The following is a 20,648-nucleotide window of genomic DNA, read 5'->3' on the forward strand; positions in this document are numbered from 1 at the left end:
CTCTCACAGGCATAACTTCCTCATTTATAACTATAAAAATGTACAAATATATCTGTTCAGGTGGTGTTTATCGCCAGGCGTTTCTGAAATTCCACTGAAATGAAAGTAAAATCACTTTTTTTAAAAGAATACATCCATAAGGTCAAAGAAGACGGAAGATAGTCACAGAGGAATGACAGTAGTAGTTATGAGCCACATATTATAGTCATAATAACGTAAGAACAAATACTGATTTAACAAAAAGCTGTGATCCAACTATTATTGGGAAGATGGAAGGAAGGTTGGGAGCAATAAGGTAAGAAAACTATAGTGAGAGACAAATAGTAATGTCTCAAACTGAAAAAAATCAAGAAATAGAAATCCAGTCATATTTACAAATACGGAAGCACATCCTGGGGGGAGGGGCTAATAAAGTAGTTGAATGGTTTCGTCTGTGGGGGATGGGTTTCAGATAGGACAGAGTAGGCAGAGGGCTGCTCTTTCCATTAGAAACCTTGCCGTGTATTTGACTTGGGCAGCTGTGCATGCTTTTCCTTTTTTAGTGATTTGATTTAAAAAAAAGAAAAGAAAAAGAAATTAAAAGCGAGTTTCAAAACCAGCCCCAAAGTCTTGTGGTGGCTTTCAAATAGAAATAATAACAAGCACATTTACCTGCCGGCGCACAGAGGAGGTGTTCAGCAAAGGCTAGTTTCCTTCCTTGTGTCGACTGGACAGGGTATGTGTTTGCAGTAATATTCATGATTCAGAGATTAGGTGGTTGACTAAACAGCAATGTGAGGTATGTCACAAAGCAAATTATGTGCCCTTCTCATTTTTTTTTTTAATGGACGGTTTTATTTTTCTTGGAACCATATCAACCTGATGGTTACTGTTTCTTAGAATTTAGACCTCCGTGCAACTGACACATGAAAAATTACCCAGCTCTTGAACACATCTAGTCCGTTCACCTAGAGGAGACTTAAAAATACGTAGCAACTTAGAAATTGCTCCAGCAAACCTGAATCCAGTAATGTCTGTGCCTAGATTATACCGTATTGAAGGCCGAGGACATTTTCTGTCTCTTCTGGAGTCATGTCACTTAGCTGTTCTATCCTCCTAGCTCACTGCCAGCTTTGTTCTTTGAGCCCTCGCCGTGGTGGATGGTGGTGACCGAGGTTGTAAAGAAAGCCAGCCGGCATAAAGCTCTTGTGTGTTTCGCGTATGACACGTATTATATACCAAGACTAAACGCCCTGTGGACAGAGACCGTATATTCTGCCGTACCGTTATGTGCCGTAGCACCTAGCATAATGAACGCCATGCAAGCGTAGACACCCAGTTCGTCGTCCAACGTATACCCAACACCTACTAAGCGCCTGGCCCTGTGCGAAGCTCTAAAAATATCTCCGTGTACCGGACAGATGATGCCTCTCGCTGTCGTGGACTTTACACTCTGACAAAATACGTGTCAGATTTAGTAAACCAGTAGCCCAGTAAAATAATGGCCCACGCGGAACCACTTAAGCAGGGTAAAGAATTGTATATATAAAGAGTCTAATCCTTTTCAGCTGTGTTTGTGGTATGATGTAAGCTCATGCTGTAAGAAGGAAATAGTGGTATCTGACCTTTTTTCCTCTTTGCTTTTCTTTGTAGATAAGATGCGCCAAGTCACTTGCAGCTGTCTGCAGAAGAAAAATCCCTAGTGCTCTGCTCTTGCCATAATACCAAACCTTTCGACTTCTGCTTTGGTGCTGCAACACTGGAAGAATTGCACACAGGTCCCAGGAATACCCTTTTTCCATTTGAGTGGTTCTTTGTGGATGGAAAATTATTGGAGGCTTAACAGCTACCCTGTTTGAGAGCTCTCTCTCTCTCTCTAGTCTGAACTGCGTAATAAATCGGGCCACGTACCCATGAGCCACACAGCCAGTTCTGGTCAGGAGCTGGCTGAAAACTGTGCTGCGCGTGTAGCAGGAATGGCACAAGAAGAGAGCCGTCGTGGTCAAGCGCCATCTACCTTTTATCACGGTGCCAACCAAGAACTTGACCTGTCCACCAAAGTGTACAAAAGGGAAACAGGAAGTCCTTATTCTGTGTTAGTGGACACCAAGATGAGCAAACCACATCTCCACGAAACAGAGGAACAGCCGTATTTCAGGGAGACAAGGGCAGTGTCTGACGTGCATGCTGTTAAAGAAGACCGGGAGAATTCTGATGACACAGACGAGGAGGAGGAGGAGGAAGTCTCTTACAAAAGGGAGCAGATCATAGTGGAGGTAAACCTTAATAATCAAACATTAAATGTGTCTAAAGGGGAAAAGGGTGTCTCTTCTCAGTCCAAAGAGACTCCTGTTCTGAAGACAAGCAGTGAGGAGGAAGAGGAAGAGAGCGAGGAGGAGGCCACCGATGACAGCAATGACTACGGAGAGAACGGAAGGCAGAAGAAGAAGGAGAAGACGGTGGAGAAGGCCAGCGTCACACAAAGGAGAACCAGGAGGGCCGGCTCCGTGGCCGCAGCTACCGCTTCCCCGACTCCCAGGACTACCAGAGGGCGTAGGAAGAGTGTAGAGCCACCTAAGCGGAAGAAGCGGGCCGCGAAGGAGCCCAAAGCCCCAGTCCAGAAAGCTAAGTGCGAGGAGAAAGAGACTCTGACCTGTGAGAAGTGCCCCAGGGTGTTTAATACTCGCTGGTACCTGGAGAAGCACATGAACGTTACTCATAGGCGCATGCAGATCTGTGATAAGTGTGGCAAGAAGTTTGTCCTGGAAAGTGAGCTGTCCCTTCACCAGCAAACAGACTGTGAAAAAAATATTCAGGTAGGTTTCATCACCGAGAGGGCAAACCTTTCAGGATACAACCTGGCTGTTCAGACTCACCTGGTATCTGCCCAAGAGAATAAATACAGTAGAGGCTGAAGGGACAGTTGTCACCGATTTCTCTTTTTAAAAGCTCCTTCCTGCTTTGGTCTTTTCAAAACCCAGGCTTAACATTTTCTTTCAAAAGCATTGCATTTAACTGACGCTGGACTAGTGGGAAGCCAGGTACGTGGAAGGGGGATCTGTTGTAGGTGATTGCCCAGGAGGTAGAGTCAACACCGACTTGGCACTGAGATTCGCTGTCGTAAGACATACGTAATGTGTCATTCGTTCTGGCATCTTCTCTGTCAAGGTGGGAGACACTGAGTCAAGGTCAGGAATAGAGAGAGGTCCCCTTCTGGGTTTGAAAGGATGCCAGATTCTAGTGCAGCTGATGGGGACAAAAACCGTAATGACTCAGACCGGTGAAAATGGAAGATCTCCAGGAGTGAGTTTGCTTTTACCAGTGGAGAGATGACAACATTAAATTTATCAAGAGGCTGAGCCCATGGGAATATGCAAACTTTAAACAGAGGCTGAGCTGGTTGAAAGTGTTGCCCGCCTGGCGGTAGGGTTACATAATGCTCCCGTACGGTATCATTAAGGTAACAGAGTGTGGTATTCAAACCAGGCTGGTGTCTTGAAAGGACGGTATTGTGACAGGTTAAGAGGTATGCTAATTATATTATGTTGAGCCGTATTGGTTTGTACACGTGAATGCATATTGATGAATGTTCATAAAAGGTAAGTCTGTTAACGTCTCCGCAAGATATGTAAAATACAAGTGCTGTGCTGCATTCAAGCTAAACTTCTTTTGAAAAGTGAAATTGTTCTGTTTTGGTTTGTTTCTTGGAGCGTGCTTGATCTGGAGCCCTCCTTCGTCTTCACTTTCCCGCTTGCTTTTGATTAACAATTGAGATCATTGCTTTACGCTAAACAGGTTTTTTAAAATATAAGTTACATTTGCTAGAAATTCACTGCTTTTGATTCGTCGGCTGTGACGTCACCTGTTTCGCGCTTACGCTTGGTAATGAAAGAAGGCTGCGTGGTGGCGCCCCTGCCCTCCCGTAGCTACCGTTGCCGTTGCCCTTGCTGGGTTGTCAACTGGTTCAGACCAAAGGGAGCGCGACACGATGCTGCACCCTAGGGGTCGGACTTCGGCTCTGTGATGACCCTTGCTGAAAGGTGTATCTTGATGTTTATGCAGTTGTGGTTTTTTTTGTTGCTACTCAAATTTTCTCTACGAAGTTACAGAAAGAAAGCATTTAGTACATCCTCCTTCTGTGACTTTCCTCGCTGTTGCTGACCATAAGGCATTTAAACTTGTGTTCAGGTTTTCTGGAATCCGCCGGAAGAGTGCTATTCACATTCCTGAAGGACACTGCTTCGTTCATATGTGTAGATCCTAATAATCCTGGCGACCCAGGAAGAAGTAAAAATCGAAACCCTGCCCTGCATAATGGCTTTGGGGGGTGGGGGGGGTCTGCCCTTTTCTCAAGCAGGTCCAAGCACAGGCTTATTTTTTACACTCCGAGTTCTTGTTTCCCGAAGTGATCGTGATGCTCAAGATCTTTATTTACAGTGAATAACTACTTGTTCCCTTAAATATCCCAGAGTCTGGTGGTTACCTAGAACATTCTAGGATTGTTTTGCTTTAACCAGAAATATTTTATTTTGATACGCTTTATGCCTGATATTCTAGACTATCCATGATTCGTAATACGAGGAACTGAGCACTGTTGGCGCGTGTGTTTCCTATAGATGCGCGTACGAGAGATCTGGAGCTGGCCCTAAGGGGGAAGGAGGTTTAGGAGTTACAGAAAATTCTGCCAGAGGGAAATGTTTAGTAGAGTAAATGAGATAATGGGAAGATACAATAAAATCTCAATAAATGGTGTGAATGGAGGCTCCAAATGCATTCTTTAAGGTACAGAAACATTGTTACGCTTCCTCAGATCTATAACCTTTAATGTGTGTTTTATCTTGCTTTTATCTGTGCTGCTTTAAAATTAGTTTGTAATCTCTGGGAAGCACCTGTTACCTGCATGCTGACTTACGTGTAGGAGACAGATGCTCTTTGTAATTCATTTATTTTTAAAAACTTGGTTCTTCTCGTTGGTACTGTACTAATTTGCTAAAAGCAGTCGAGTCTTCTGTATGAGTGGAACTTCCCATTTCTTTCCGTCTTCCTTTTTGCCATTGTTTTTGTACTCCCGACGTGTGTCTAAAAGATGCGTCTTGGAGAATAGAACATACAGAGGTTGGTGTTGGCATCTGGACTCCTCGGAGGACTGGCTTCGGTTTGGACTCGGGCCCTGTGCCCCGAGTCTAAGGCCACGGCCGTTTCGCGGGCCGGTAGGCAGCTATGGCTTTCTGCAGGCCCCGTAAATAAAGATTATTTCTATTTATCCTGCTCAGTGTGTTTCCTGTAACAAGTCCTTCAAGAAACTCTGGTCCCTTCATGAACACATCAAGATCGTCCATGGGTATGCAGAAAAGAAGTTTTCCTGTGAAATTTGCGAGAAGAAATTCTACACCATGGCTCATGTGCGGAAACACATGGTTGGTAAGTTCTTCCTGCTGCTTTTCTCGCCACCCCCGTCATTTTCCCTTGTTCTTTGGTGTGTTTGACGCGTCGGATTGGGCAGGATCTGAGGAATGGCCTTGCCGTAATCGTAATCGGTTCTGACTCGCTGAAACTAAACGCGCCGTGTCCCCCCTGTACCTCGTGCGCGGTACGGTAGGTAGCCTGCCGCACCCGGGCTTCTTTCCAACGTCGTGGCCTCTTCCTCTCTTGAGAACGTTGCTGCGAAGGCCTCACTAATTAAAGCGTGGAAGGTTAAGATGGCACGATTACCTCGCAGTAGTAGCGGGGTCTGGGCCACTTTGAGCGGCTTGGCGGGCCCGTCGTGAGTCCGGCGCCTTCTGTGTTCCAGCACACACGAAAGACATGCCGTTTACATGCGAAACCTGTGGAAAGTCGTTCAAACGCAGCATGTCCCTCAAGGTGCACTCCTTGCAGCATTCTGGAGAGAAGCCCTTCAGATGCGAGGTAAGGGCTGTGCTGGGCCCCGGCCCTGGGGCGGGGCGGGGGAGGGGGGGCGCGGTGAGGGAGGGGAGCGGGGGCCGCGGGCGCCAGGTGCCGCTTCTAACACCCCGGTAGCTCTCCCAGACTAGGGCAGCCCCGGGACTGACACAGAGCGAGTTGTTTCTCTTTCCTTAGTCATCCCGACAAGTCGGGTGTGCTTCGGGGATCATTCTGCAGAAGCCCTCCCTCTTGCTAATAACCGAGCTGCAGACATATAGCAGCGCCGCAGAGGGAGCCTCAGCGACCTTGTGGGCTGGGCCCCAGCGAGGCCAGCGAGCGCGGCTCTCACGCGTCTCCCCGTGTCCGCTGCAGAACTGTGACGAGAGGTTCCAGTACAAGTACCAGCTGCGCTCGCACATGAGCATCCACATCGGGCACAAGCAGTTCATGTGCCAGTGGTGCGGCAAGGACTTCAACATGAAGCAGTACTTTGACGAGCACATGAAAACACACACTGGTAAGAGTTCCCGGGGACCGGTTGGTCACCACCTGGGCGTCTGTGCACGTAAAACCCGAGAGCACACATTCGCGTTCTGAGTGCAGATCCTCCTTGAGATAAGCCCGGCACGTGGAAACACAGACGTGTCGTCCTGGGAGACCGGGCTCTCCTTAACTCCGTTCGTTTAAAAAGGGAGTGTCTGCCAGTGCCTTTTACCCGAGGGTCCCTCCGAGACATCGGACGCTTAGGGCACAGGATTCCTGAAATTGTACGCCACTTATTTTGTGTACGTGCGTTTGTTTTTTTTTTTTTTTTTTTTTTAAATTTTTTTTTTTCAACGTTTATTTATTTTTGGGACAGAGAGAGACAGAGCATGAACGGGGGAGGGGCAGAGAGAGAGGGAGACACAGAATCGGAAACAGGCTCCAGGCTCTGAGCCATCAGCCCAGAGCCCGACGCGGGGCTCGAACTCACGGACCGCGAGATCGTGACCTGGCTGAAGTCGGACGCTTAACCGACTGCGCCACCCAGGCGCCCCGCGTTTGTGCTTTTTTAAGGAAAGGGTTCCGGACCCTTAAAACACGAAGGCCGCCGACTGCTTTAGATCGAATACTCTCTCAGCTCGCTTAAAGTCTGATTGGATTGGATTTCCCGAAACTGACCGCTTTTCAGGAACCTCTCCCGTCAAATGAGATTAAGTCTTACTTTAACCATTCCGTGTTTCTAGGGGTGTATGCTTCCTAGCACGGATGTGAATCTTGTAAGCCCTTGACCACCCAGCCCGCAGGGACGCATGGCATCAGTGTATCTCAGCCTTGACCGGGTATTGTGGGGTTAGCAGTCTTTGCACCGATCGAACAGTGTGAACCACTTTCCGGGTTTCTAAATAGAATCTAGTCACAGGTTTCTCCGTTCTGTTAGTACAAAGTGACAGAGCTAGAAAGAACCACGGGATTAACTTGCTTAGCGCCCTGCTCGTTTGACTCGGCCAGTGGTGAGGAAGCTGTCCTGGCCGGATCACTGGAGTGCGCATTTTTCTGTCAAAGTCCGGAGAAGAACGCCTGCCTGGCTTCTTTCCCATTCAGAGCGGCACACCCTGCGATTTTAAGGATTAGTCTAGATGAAGAGTCACGAGAGGATTTTCATTAAATAAGTTACACCCCAAAGAGTAACTTTGAAGCCCAAGCGAATGGTGGCAGGATATATCAGAGTAGTTAACAGATTCTCCTCTTCTAATTTGGTGGCTCTCAGATAGGCTCCTGGTTGTAACCAAGTCACTTTTAGGATTCAGTTTTTTGTTGGAAAGCAGGAAACTGTGGAACTACGTGGAAAATAAGCTCTTGGGAAGGCAGAAGCTGTGTCACATTCACACACGATGCCTGGGACATAGCGGGGGCCCCATAAATGTCCCACGATTGGAAGGAACCTGGAGCCACCAGTGCCCTTTGCCTCGCGCCCCTGCTCTTCTCTGCGTGTCTTCTGGGCCCCTCTGTCCTGGTTCCGGACTCGCTCCTCCTTCTGCGGTTCTTCCTCTTTCTTCCTTCCCCTCCGTCCTTCCTTCTCTAGGCCCTTAAATGTCCACAACACGAAACAGAGTGTGTATTTTGTGATTAACTTATTTGTTGAATAAAATTTTATGTTGAATGTTCTTTGACCAAATAGGCAAGTTCAACATTTCCTGTTTCTTCTAAAAAAAAAAAAAAAAAAAAAAAAGAAGCCACCTAAATTCACTTAAATTTTTATCCCTCTCATTAAAAGAGTAGTACATACTTCTTAAAGTGTATTAGAAAATGTGAAAGTTGAAAACAAAACAAAAATGATCATCACTGAAAGACCATGACTGTTAACATTTTGGCATACATTTAAAAAAATTCTTTACTTTCTTAACACACGTATAGATGGATCCTGCGCATAAGTATTTATGTGTTCGTGTGTATAGTCATAAAACAAAAGTTGGGTCTTTATTGTAACCTACTTTGCCTTTTTACTGTGTTATGTCATTACCAGTCATATCGTTTTAATGGTTGTATAATATTCCTGCTGGTAAATTTGCTGTAATAATAGCCGTCATTTGCTATGCACATACATGTCAGGCACTGTCTAAAGTGCTTTACATACGTTACCTCATACAATAAATATAACTTTTAACAATAGTCCCATAAAGTAAAAGATGTTGTTTTCTATTTTTTTTAGCCAGTTCCCTATTGGACATTTAGATGATTTCTGTTTCCAACTTTTCTACTCTTCTAAATAATACGGTGATAAACAACTTTGTGGTTAACACATCCATGACTAGTCACTTAGGGTAAATTCCCGGAGATGGGATCATCAGGGCAAAGAGACGTGCACGGTCTTAAGACGTGGTATGTGTTGGAAAATAGTCATCCACATACACTCTCACTGGCTGCGCCTGAAAACACCCATTTCCCCAACGCTTTCCAACGCTAAATAAAATCATCACTGATTTGATAGGTGGAAAATGGTTTCTTATTGTAATAATTTGCGTGTAATTAATTGCTAGGTAAGAGTGGACATTTTTTCATGCACTTGTTGAGAATCAGTTTATTTTCTTTCCTGAATTGCTTGTGCCTCTTCTGTATTCACCTTTCCATTGCAGAGCTTGACTTTTTTTTTTTAATTGTTTATAATAGCTCTTTATATATATTTACATATACTGGACCTCGTTTAACACTAATATTAAAATACTCTTCCCTGGTTTGTCATCTGCCTTTTAATGTTGTTCGTGATACCCGAGCTGGGAGGGTAGCTGGTTGGTGGGGTGGGACAAACCTGGCTGTGCCATTCACTCCCGTGGGGCCTTCCATGAATTATGCAACCTTAGTGGGTCTCTGCTTCCTTGGTATTAAGTAAGGATGACAGGAGTACCTGGAAAATACAAGGAGAAGGGTTAGCACTCAAGAAGAAAAGGGATAGCTCTTTTAAGGCTGGGCAAAACCACATTTAGAGTGTGTTTTATTGGGGATTAAGGCCATTGCAGGAACGGACATTGCTTGGGCTGTTTCTTTGCAGTTAAAGAGACTTGAGGCGGATCTTATCTAGGGAAGCTGGCCAGCCCTCAGGCAGGGTTTCCTAGGGTGGTGTGGACATGGGGTGAGTTCAACATGGAATAATTGCTGATTCTCCTCGTACCAGGCGCAGCACTAAGTGCCTGGCGACACAGGGATGAGTTGAGACCCGGTTTGTGCCCTCAAGGAACTTCCAGTCCAGGGACAGTGATGATGATTGTGGTGTAGTAGTAATAGTCGTAATAACAATATAATAATAATAATAATAATAATAATAATAATAGTCCTAATGCGCCACTAAAACGCGTGGAGCGTCTGCTACGTGCTGGAGACTGTTCCAAGCTCTTTCCTTCTATTTCCAACTTATCTCAGTAACCTACTATTGTTACCTTCAGTTTTCAGATGAGGAAACTGAGGCTCGGAGATCACATAACTTGTCCGAGGCAGTCTGACTCCAGAGCCACATATTTAACGGTTCTGATATAATTTAACGTAGCAAGTGATAAAATGGGGGGGGGGGTGTGCAGGGCCTCATGAGGGCAGACAGCACCGTCCCAGAGTCTGGTTCTCAGCTTCCAGAATGTGCCCGTGTACTCCAGCAGATCAGGATCAGAGGAACTGATAGGTGCTAAATAGTGTTAATGATCTATAAGCAAAACCGCTGATTTATTAATTCACAGTGAAAAGGCTGAGCGGCAGGTGGCTTGGAGCTCTTATTTCTTTGGTCGTCATGTTCTTTGCCTAAATAAAAATCTATATCGGAAGCTAAATTATCAGAAGATTGGTAGGGATGGGGAATTACAGGAGAGGAAGGTAATTGAAAGATCTTAATAGTGAGTACCATATGTCATTGAACCTGATTGCAGCCATCCCTCGTAAGACAGACTTCATTTGCACACTGCTAAGAAAATGTTGCCAAGTCAAAATGCCACACCATTGATTGTCGGGTGTGTGTCCGTTTCTGAGATGCTGACATGCCAGGGCACGCATGTCTTAATGTCTTAAAGTAACACATAGTTGTTTATAAACATCAGTCAAGAACCAACCAGGGGCGCCTGGGGGGTCAGTCGGTTAAGCGTCCGACTTCAGCTCAGGTCATGATCTCACGGTCTGTGAGTTCGAGCCCCACGTCGGGCTCTGTGCTGACAGCTCGGAGCCTGGAGCCTGCTTCGGATTCTGTGTCTCATTCTCTCTCTGCTCCTCCCCCACTTGTGCTCTGCCTCTCAAAAATAAATAAATGTACAAAAAAAATTAAAAAAAAGAACCAACCGAATTGTGGGGGGCACATGGGTGGCTCACTCAGTTAAGTATCCAGCTCTTGATCTCAGTTCAGATCTTGGTCTCAAGGTCCTGAGTTCAAGCCCCACGTTGGGCTCTGTGCTGGGCATGAAGCCTACTTAAAAAGAAAGAAATAAAAATTAAAAAAAAAAAAAACAGAACCTACCAAATTGGGCTCCTGTAGTGAACAGGACTGAAACATCCCTGGGTTCACAGGGCTTGCAGTGAGTCTAGGGGGCAGACACACGAGGCACCACACTGGTTCGCTGATGAGAGCACAGCAAGCACGCGGAACTAAATGAGGTTGGCTAGAGTTTGGGGGACAGGCACGGCCTGGTGTGGAGTGTGATGAGACGTGTTACTGGAGAGCAGGTGCCAGGTCTCACACACACACACCACACACACAAACACACATCCATAAGACGTGTAAAAACGTTTGGACTTTGGGGCGCCTGGGTGGCGCAGTCGGTTAAGCGTCTGACTTCAGCCAGGTCACGATCTCGCAGTCCGTGAGTTCGAGCCCCGCGTCAGGCTCTGGGCTGATGGCTCAGAGCCTGGAGCCTGTTTCCGATTCTGTGTCTCCCTCTCTCTCTGCCCCTCCCCCGTTCATGCTCTGTCTCTCTCTGTCCCAAAAATAAATAAACGTTGAAAAAAAAATTTAAAAAAAAAAAAAAAAAAACAAAAACGTTTGGACTTTATTCTAACGACAGTGGGAAGTTCTTGAATGGCTTTGAGCAGATTGTGACACAGCTCTTGAAAGTTCTCTCTGGCCGCCTGTGGAGATTGGGCTGGAGGGCGGGGAGTGAGAAAAGAGATGGCGAAACCAGTCAGGTGGCTATTGCAGTTAATCTAGGGGAATGAGGGTGAGGATATGGACTGTGGTAATGGCAGTGGGTGAAATGAAAGTGATGCACCAGGGAGGTGAACTTGGTGACTGATTGGATAAAGGTGGTGTGCGAGGGAAGAATCAAGGGGTAGTCCCAGGTTTGGGTCTTGAATGCCATTTGTCAAGATAGAGAACGGTGGATGGAGGGGCGTTTGCTAGGCAAGATAATGAATTTAATTTTGCACTTGTTAGGTTGTTGTTTTTTTTTTTTTTTTTAGCCTTTATTTTTGAGAGAGACAGAGTGCATGAGCGAGGGAGGAACAGAGGGAGAAATAGAACTTGAAGCAGGCTCCAGGCTCTGAGCTGGCAGCACAGAGCCCAACATGGGGCTCGAACCCACGAGTCGTGAGATTATGACCCGAGCCGAAGTCAGACGCTTAACCGACTGAGCCACCTAGGCACCCTTGCACCTGTTAGTTGTGAGACCTCCGTGGGACATACAAGTGGAAATACCCAGTAGGCAGTCTGTAAAAAAAATGGGTTTAAAGCTGAAGAGAGAGATTTTAGGCCACACACATCGATCTGCGGGTTTCTGCTGCTGCCCAAGGGTATTCATACTAAGCAGACTGGAAACCAAGATCGCTTATCCCTTTGAACAGTGCAAAAGGCAATCAGCTAGCCAGCCCAATTCTTGTTCTTTCCTGTCTTCCATGTAGATTCTCTGCCTTCATTTCTAACGCTCTTCCTTCACACCCATTACAACACTGCTTCCTCCAGTCGGCTTAGCTTTCTATGTAATAGGCCTTCTCTCTAGACGTATTTGTGTTGAGATACTTTTCTGGTTGCCGTGATGGACTTCACTTTAGCGTGTCTTCCGGTCACCCATCTACCAGCTCTTCTGCAAAGTGGGACGTTGTGCAGGTGGCCGCGTGCACATAGTACATTTTGAGTCTCCCTTATTTCAGCCTCATTTTCATCTTACCCCGAGGTCTTCAGGAGACCTTCCCATCACTCATTAGCACAGTTAGTTGGGGCCAGATGAGTAATGAGAGTTAGAGGCAAGTGGGATTGTAGACTCACGTCTGGAACAACAAATGTGGAAAATGTGGTAGGACTTCAAGAAATGAATAGAAGATTACTAAGCAATGAAAAGGACCCATTGAAATGTGATCCCATGGATTTGTGGGAGGCGGGTCCTAAGAGTAGTGGGCCCTTTCTATGGCAAATCATTACAGCCTAGAAGACTACACATGAGAGATGGCTAGAGAGGTCCAGGATTCGATCCGGAGTGGAGCACACAACAGAAAGTAAGCTTACAGTGAGGATATGCTGTTTGTGGCGCAGGGTCTAGTGTGCCTAATATGTGGTCCGTGAGTCAGGTGGACAGCGTTTGCTCAGAGTAGACTAATAATTCAAAGAGTAAGTCCTTTGGCTTTGTTTCCAACCGGCTTTTGGGAGCGAGGACCAGTTCTGGAGAGTCCAGGAGGGAGGGGCCCAGGGGGGTTGAAAGGTTATCAAACAGGTGTGCTTTTAAAACATTATATGATGTAAGTAAGTGGTGTTTATTTAAGAGAAACAGAATGTACACATAAGCATAAAAAACAAAACATCACTCATCAGCCCATCGCCTCCGGGTAATCACTGACATTTGTTGTGGTTCTTTCCATATTTTTTTCTACAGATGTTTTTCACCAAAAGAGGGTAATACCGTGTGTGCATTTTCATTTAAGTTGATTGTTTTACTTAATAGAGTATGGATTCTCACGTTAGGAATTTGAATTCTACAGTTTTATAGTATTTGTTAACGGTGCTGTCCATTCAGATGGGTGTGCCATATTGATTTAATGAACCCCACTTAACAGAGAATTTGAAGTTTTTAAGGTAGTTGGAGGAAATGGGTTAAAATGAAAGAAAACAAGTTGGGCTCAGAACTTACCCAGAAAGTTGAATGTGGATCACAGAGAAGAGCCTAGCAGTGGCAGCAATTGAATAATGAAAAGCTGAAAGATAAGAGGAATATGATGTCAGAAACTAATACTGGTGATTACAGACAAAACTGATCCCTCCTGACTACACAGCCCGGTCTCTTGAGGAAGCAAGGAGAATTCTGGCTTTCACAGAAGGAGGGTAATGGGAGATGTCAGTTTTCAAAGGCAAAGATAAGAAATAAGGACTACAGGGGCGCCTGGGTGGCTCAGTCGGTTGAGTGTCCGACTTCGGCTCAGGTCATGATCTCACAGTTGGTGAGTTCGAGCCCCGCATCGGGCTCTGTGCTGACAGCTCAGAGCCTGGAGCCTGCTTCGAGTTCTGTGTCTCCCTCTCTCTCTGCCCCAACCCCGCTCATGCTCTGTCTCTCTCAAAAATAAATAAACATTTAAAAAAAACCACTTTTTTTAAAAAAAGAAATAAGGGCTCCGATACGGGTACAGAGGTGTTCCCTCCTTGTGTACGGAGGGGTCCCAAAGCGGAGAATGGTAGGAAAATAACATTCCTCCGTGTGTGCAGGGATGCACAAAGCTCCGCCATATGAAGGGCTGTGTTGTATGTGTCGAAAGCACACTCTGGAACCAGACTGCAGGGTTTTAAATCCTGGCTCTCCTCCAGCTGTAGAACCCTGGGCAGCTTTCTTAATTTCCTTATCAGTGAAACAGGGATGATAACACAGCTGCCTCCTACCCAGGTCTGTCCCTGGGAGGATCACCAAAGTTCACAGACGTGAAGTGATGGGAACGGTATCAGGCACACAGGAAGGGTCCGTACACCACAGCTATTGTTTATGCCGAGTAGGGCGAGGATGCTGTTGGAAACGAAAGGGAGCCAACCTGAGCTGAGAACAGACTCTTGTAGCAGGAGTTACAGTAAAGGCACAAGCTCTGTACTCTGAGAATTGGTGAAGGAATTAATAAATACGAGCATATGTCCACTGAAGGGCACGTACACAGGTACTCAGCACGGCGTCCGCATGAAGTGATTAATGGATGTATGCATTCAAAAACTGTTCTGTCTCCCCCTATGGCTTGGGTAGAAGGGTAGGCTGGCAGCATGGAACTGTGTCGTCATCCAGAGGAAGTTAGGAACCCTAAAAATCAAGCCCTTATTTCTCCCCTAAGTGCCTTGACGGGGCATTTTGTTTCCTTTTTTAAAAATGTTTATTTATTTTTGAGAGAGAGACAGAGTGTGAGAGGTGGAGGGGCAGAGAGAGAAGGAGTCACAGAATCCGAAGCAGGCTCCACGCTCTGAGCTGTCAGCGCAGAGCCCGATGCGGGGCTCGAACCCACGGACTGTGAGATCATGACCCGAGCTGAAGTCGGACGCTCAACCGACTGAGCCACCCAGGTGCCCCAATTTTGTTTCCTTTTTGACTCATCGGCCCTATGCTTCTCATCCAGGACCAGGACCCCCTCTCAGCACCCCCACACACCCACACACACACGCATGGACATTTGGAAATGATGTAGGGACAGTTTTCATAGAATCTCTTGGGAGCATTTAGTGGGCTGGCACCGGGAACGCCGTGGGCTCTTCGGGTGGGCCAGGCGGTCCCACGTGATGAAGAAGTTGTCTGCAAAAATGCCAGGAGCTCTCCCCCGGGAGCCACGGCAGCGGGGGTTCCCCAGGGTGGGGCGAGCCACCCAGTATTTTCCAAGTCCAATACCAAAAAGTAAGCCACATGCTAAGGATCCCGCGCGAGTAGACACGAAGCGACTTATGCGCTCCCCAGGATGTTTTCAGCAGCCTTTATTCTGGTTGGAATTCAGAAATTGCTAACAGATTAACTTGCCTAAATGTAAGAGGCAGAGACGCGTCCGCGGCCTTAGCTGCTTTGAGCACAGGAAAACGATTTAAACGGTTCTTCGCGTCGGATGTGAAGGATCACTACCGTAGATTTTTTGGGGGGGGGGGGAGGGTTTGTTGTTGTTTTTGTTTTTTTAACCAAGCCCAGATGGTAGGTTGCATGTAAGTTTTCCTCCTATCCGCTCTTACTTGTGAAGCCCCAACTTGGGGAGACTCTCTTAACGCCTCTTAGGCTATAATAACATGCCGTACGGGAGCGACGTGGTGGTGATCTCCTCGTTGAGTGCGAGGGATAGCGTGAGCACGTAATTACCGCCTAGTATGTTAATCGTTTTCTTGTGTCTGTGTTCATCTCAGGAGAGAAACCCTTTATCTGTGAAATCTGTGGCAAAAGCTTCACCAGCCGCCCCAACATGAAGAGGCACCGCAGAACGCACACAGGCGAGAAGCCCTATCCGTGTGATGTGTGTGGCCAGCGGTTTCGCTTCTCCAACATGCTTAAGGCCCACAAGGAGAAGTGCTTTCGGGTGACCAGCCCCGTGAACGTGCCGCCTGCTGTCCAGATCCCACTCACGACCTCCCCGGCCACCCCAGTTCCTTGCGTGGCGAACACACCCACAACGCCCACGCCCCCGATCAGTATGAGCCCCGCGAGCACTCTCCCCCCGCGGCCCATCCCGCACCCCTTCTCACACCTCCACATCCACCCACACCCTCACCACCCGCACCACCTTCCTATCCCTCCGGTCCCGCACCTCCCGCCGCCCCCAGCTCTCTTTAAGAGCGAGCCTTTAAATCACCGAGGCCAGGGTGAGGACAACTTTCTGCGGCACCTGGCAGAAAAGAACAGTTCAGCACAGCATCACTAACATCCATCTCCTTAAGTGTGTTCTCCACGAGCTGTGTGCCCGTGTGTGAGTTTGCAGAAAGGGAGCTGGTGGGCATTTCTGTAGCTGCCAGACTCTCCTCAGCCTCCACCAAGAGCTGTGTCATTGTCTTGGGGAATCGACACATCCAAGGGAATGAACGAGAAGACCGCCTTGCGCTCCCGGAGGGAACTGTCATCTAAACCAGGGGAACCACCGAACTAAAGCCCAATTCGCTTGCATTTTCTGGTGGACTTTTATAAATTTCGAATACTCAGACTTGTGGAATTTTATAATTTCATATCAGCTGATGAGGTATGCTTGCTTTTCTATCCCGGGCTTCTCCTCAAAGAGGGGACAGGCCCGGCTTCCTTTGTACTAATCGGGAAGGCTGTGAGATTAATCCAGAGCATTAATTGTATCACTGTGTATCGTAACCAATTCTTTTCAGCTTTTGGCGCTGGCCTCCGAATCGAGCCGGCCGTGTTTCACAGTATATCAAGCATTATAGAGAAAGACAGAAATTTTCTTCTTTGTGTAGCTCTCCTAACGCACTCTTTATTTTACTACAGAAATTATTTTAGAGTTTTTGTATAGACTTCTTTAGTAGTCTGTTTCTAAAATGAAATGTATTTCAATAAGCGGTGTAATTTTTTCAGTGTAGCTGGGCCTATGTTGTAAAATAGAAAAAAAAATTTTTATAATCATCAAAATGTGATTCTTAAAGACGCATATAACTTCTATAGTTCAAAGTTATTCTTACATCCGTACAACTCAAAGGTGCTTCAGAGACTAGATGCATCTGGGAGGGTCTCCAGACACCAGGTCACTGCAGAATGAGGTCTTGCTTTCAGAACTTGGCGTAAGTCCTTGGCAGTTTTTAAATCTCTGCTTCACACTCAAGCATCCGTCTGTCGGGCTCGTTGACACGCTCCTGTCCTCCGTGTTTCGTTTCGTTTGGTTACCGCGTGAAGCGGGATGATTTCATTTGGTCACTGCGCTAAGTGGGGTGATTTGCAGGGAGCTGGACCCTTTCCAGGGACGTCCCCTCACGCTTGCATGTTCGAAAAATCGGAGTCAAGCTGTTCACCGTCAGGAGGAGGAAGTGATGGAGAATCATTCTCCCTCACGTCTGCGTCTCACTTTCCCCAGGGCTTGTTTGTGTCCAGCCGATGGCATAACCAAATGGAAGTCTCACGAGACACTGCTCGTTTCGAGGCTGCTGTATTTTTCTAGAATTGTTAGGAAAATACGAAATAGTACACTAAAATCACAAGCATGAATGATGTTGCTGACAGTAGCTGAGAAGTTTGGATGAGGACAGATTTGACTATGAGTTTTTAAAATGTCTGTTCAGCTATGGATCCAGCCACAACTTTGAGCTGTTCTAACACAGTTTAAATCGTAGCGAGGGAAAGAAAACTGCCTATGTTTTGCTGCCCTGTTCTCTGCAGATAATTATGCGACAGACAGCGGTGTTCCCAGGTGGTGAGGGGAACATCTCTAACCACCTTTTAGATGGGTTACTTTTTCAAGTTTGGGAAGTTTCGAAAGAGCACGATCATTCAGGAGCTTATATAGGAAAGTCTGAATAGAAGGGCTAACATACTGCTCATACTTAACTGATCAAATTTCTCCAGACTCTGTACAGCTAAAACTTTTATATATATATATATATATATATATATATATATATATATATATATATATATATATATGTCTCAGAGAACTGAGTTCCAAAGCTAGGTCTGCTTTCTTTCTCTCTCTCCCTCTATTTTTTAATCTTGACATTTCTTCAGTTCCTCCCCCACCCCCTACACTGCCTTGGGCTCTTAGATCATTGCCTAAATAAGAACCCTGGCTTTTATTTATTTTTTAACTTTTAATATTAAATGTGCAGATATACTTCAAGCACTTTTCTGGCTGATTAGCTCTGTGGTAGGAAAATTTGGAACTTTTGATGGAGGTCAAGTCCCTCTTTTTAAAATATCACATTCTCTGTTAGCTTTTTGGTTTAAAATTTCCTCATTTTTTCCCTTCTGATTATTGCCTTTTGCCTTCTGTAATGAGCATAGGAAGATTCTGGAACGGGGCAGGAAAGTATCTCAAGACCTACTTTTCTTCCTGTTTTTGGATGTAATTTCTAAAGAATGTTATTTTAAATATTTGCGTGCATTTTTCGGACACCCAGGTACCCAGACCAATAAGGAAAATTAATTTCTTGTTTGTGATTGTCATTTCTTTCGTGGCTGCGTCCCTTTACTTACTCCACAGTCTCCTTTACCTCCCATGACAAGTTTCTGGGTGGATCTACACCTTTATGTAGACATACCGTTATTTAATGGCCAAGCCTATGATATTAAGATGGTTTTTTAAAAGATGTAAATCGCAGCTTAATTGGTTCTGGTACCTTATTTTATTCTAAACAAATTTACGGTGTTTGGTAGCAATTCTGAATTCTAGACTTGAGACCATTAAATCAACCATTTTATAAAGTGTACTATAATGATACACTGGAAAATTCAGGTCGTCATATTTGATTTTTCATTCAAGTGAATATAGCCATAAGAAAATACCTACTTACATAGGAAAACCAGTATGAAGCAAATAATCACCACCACCCTTAACAGAAGCAAAAAAGGATTTGTTTTTGCTTTGTCTTTTGAATCAGCATTGTCACACGACACCGTTCATAGTGAAATGTACTGTGGAACAATCTGGAAACTTCTAATTGTTTTTCCCCCTAGATGGGTATACCTTCCTTGACTCGGGGTTTGTAGTCTTCAGGAAAACTGCTCAGCACGTAACGATTCCTTATCAGTGTCATATTACACATAAACAATGAGATGCATTAAATAATATTCACGACGTTAATGCTTCTGAATATGAGAACTGCAGGATTAAGCCTTAAACATATATGTGCGTCAGGTTTAACATGCTTCAGACTCCAACTCAGGGTTGGAAATTTGATTGGGGTCCTTCACTAAGGTAAAAGTTGCATCCTGTGTGTTCCCTCCAGCCTACAGTACAGCACCCCGTGACTTCTTCAGAACTTCATGCCCGTTTGCTATCTGTTTACGAAGAAAAGAACCACGGAGGAGTTTGAGTCCTTAGCCCTCATCTGTCCTTAGTCTGCTAAGACAACAAAGGCCACCTTTCAGCGTCCTAGCGATACCCAATTGAGGCTGTTTCCCATTACTTAATTTCACTGTCTTCAAAGGCTTGTTTCTTTCTTTGGTAGGGTTAAGGCTTACTTGAGGAAACTTCCCAAGGACTTTCTTGAGTTGACATTGCCTCCCCCCCATTCTTATCTCATAGATTTATCATTCAGATATAAACTCTTCCTTAGCCTTAATGAAAGGCTGCTTGCTGCTTTCTCAAATGGAGTCAGGGAGACTCAGACTGAGTTAGACGTTTTAATTTGAGTGAAGAAAACAAGGGGAGCAGTTTAAAGGCACGTGGCTTCATTTCCACATCTATTTGTGATTTGATTCTTATTTGTAGCGAGCAGGGAGTCTCCACCTAAGACATTACCGTAGTTCAAAGAAATCTTCGCAAATCAGCCACGTGTCTTTTCACAGTCTATCACTTACATTCATTGTTCTAAATTAATGACGGAGGACGGCATTACCATGGTTGTCTTTTTAAAAACTACATTTGCTGAGGGGCGCCTGGGTGGCTCAGTCGGTTGAGTGACCGACTTCGGCTCAGGTCATGATCTCACGGTTTGTGAGTTCGAGCCTTGCATCGGGCTCTGTGCCGACGGCTCGGAGCCTGGAGCCTGCTTCCGATTCTGTGTCTCCCTCTCTCTCTGCCCCTTCCCCACTCATGCTCTGTCTCTCTCTGTCTCAGAAATAAGTAAACATTAAAAAAAGATTTTTTTTAAATAAAAATTAAAAAAACTACATTTGCTGGAAGCACCTTTTCATTGTGGCCAGAATGCTCCCTGTACCTCGACTGCCCCTAGTGTACTGACCGAAGGCGAAACACGCTAAAGAGATGCTTGTCAACTTCGAATTTTCTACTTCTCGAAATTTTTTTCAGTCCTTACGTTTGTTACGTGGATATGTGCGTTTCGTTTAATTTTTTATCTCCCTGGAAGTTTGAAATTTTGAGAAGATTGAGCAGAAATAAAAATCTGTTGCCGATGATATTTATTTACCCTACCTTGCGGATTTCAGTCAATGAAGCAGAATGGTGGGTCGGATTTTATTGTACCAAAAAAAAAAAAAAAAAAAAGATAAAAAGTTGGAGAAACTTCTGTGTGAGCTACTGCCTAGAAGAGACAACTCGTACTACATCGCCGATCCACACGATGCACATTTCCATGCTGTTCTAGACTGTGGGAAGTACTTAGTGGAAAAGGGGATACGTTCCATTTAAGAAGTGTATCAGCTGTTCTACCACGACAAAACCCAGCTCGCTTGGAATTCCTCAGACTATACGATTGAACAAGTAAATACCGGGTTTTAATCGCCCGTTGCCTAAGTCCGGAT

The 20,648-nt window shown here is 45.6% G+C and overlaps 1 protein-coding gene across 1 annotated transcript in view; it reads left to right on the top strand.

The window, feature by feature from the left end:
- The window catches only part of ZNF652 (zinc finger protein 652), a 55,984-nt gene extending 36,976 nt beyond the window's left edge, over positions 1–19,008 (top strand). Inside the window, exons 2-6 of the mRNA XM_030295276.1 lie at positions 1,633–2,795; positions 5,253–5,400; positions 5,771–5,886; positions 6,235–6,379; positions 15,644–19,008. Of these exons, the coding sequence (XP_030151136.1) occupies positions 1,893–2,795; positions 5,253–5,400; positions 5,771–5,886; positions 6,235–6,379; positions 15,644–16,155 (1,824 nt within the window). The 5' untranslated portion in view covers positions 1,633–1,892 and the 3' untranslated portion in view covers positions 16,156–19,008. The remainder of the gene's footprint in view (positions 1–1,632; positions 2,796–5,252; positions 5,401–5,770; positions 5,887–6,234; positions 6,380–15,643) is intronic.
- The last annotated feature ends 1,640 nt before the right edge of the window (positions 19,009–20,648 follow it).

This window comes from Lynx canadensis, chromosome E1 (genome assembly GCF_007474595.2).
Source record: "Lynx canadensis isolate LIC74 chromosome E1, mLynCan4.pri.v2, whole genome shotgun sequence".
In the NCBI taxonomy this organism is placed as follows: Eukaryota; Metazoa; Chordata; class Mammalia; order Carnivora; family Felidae; genus Lynx; species Lynx canadensis.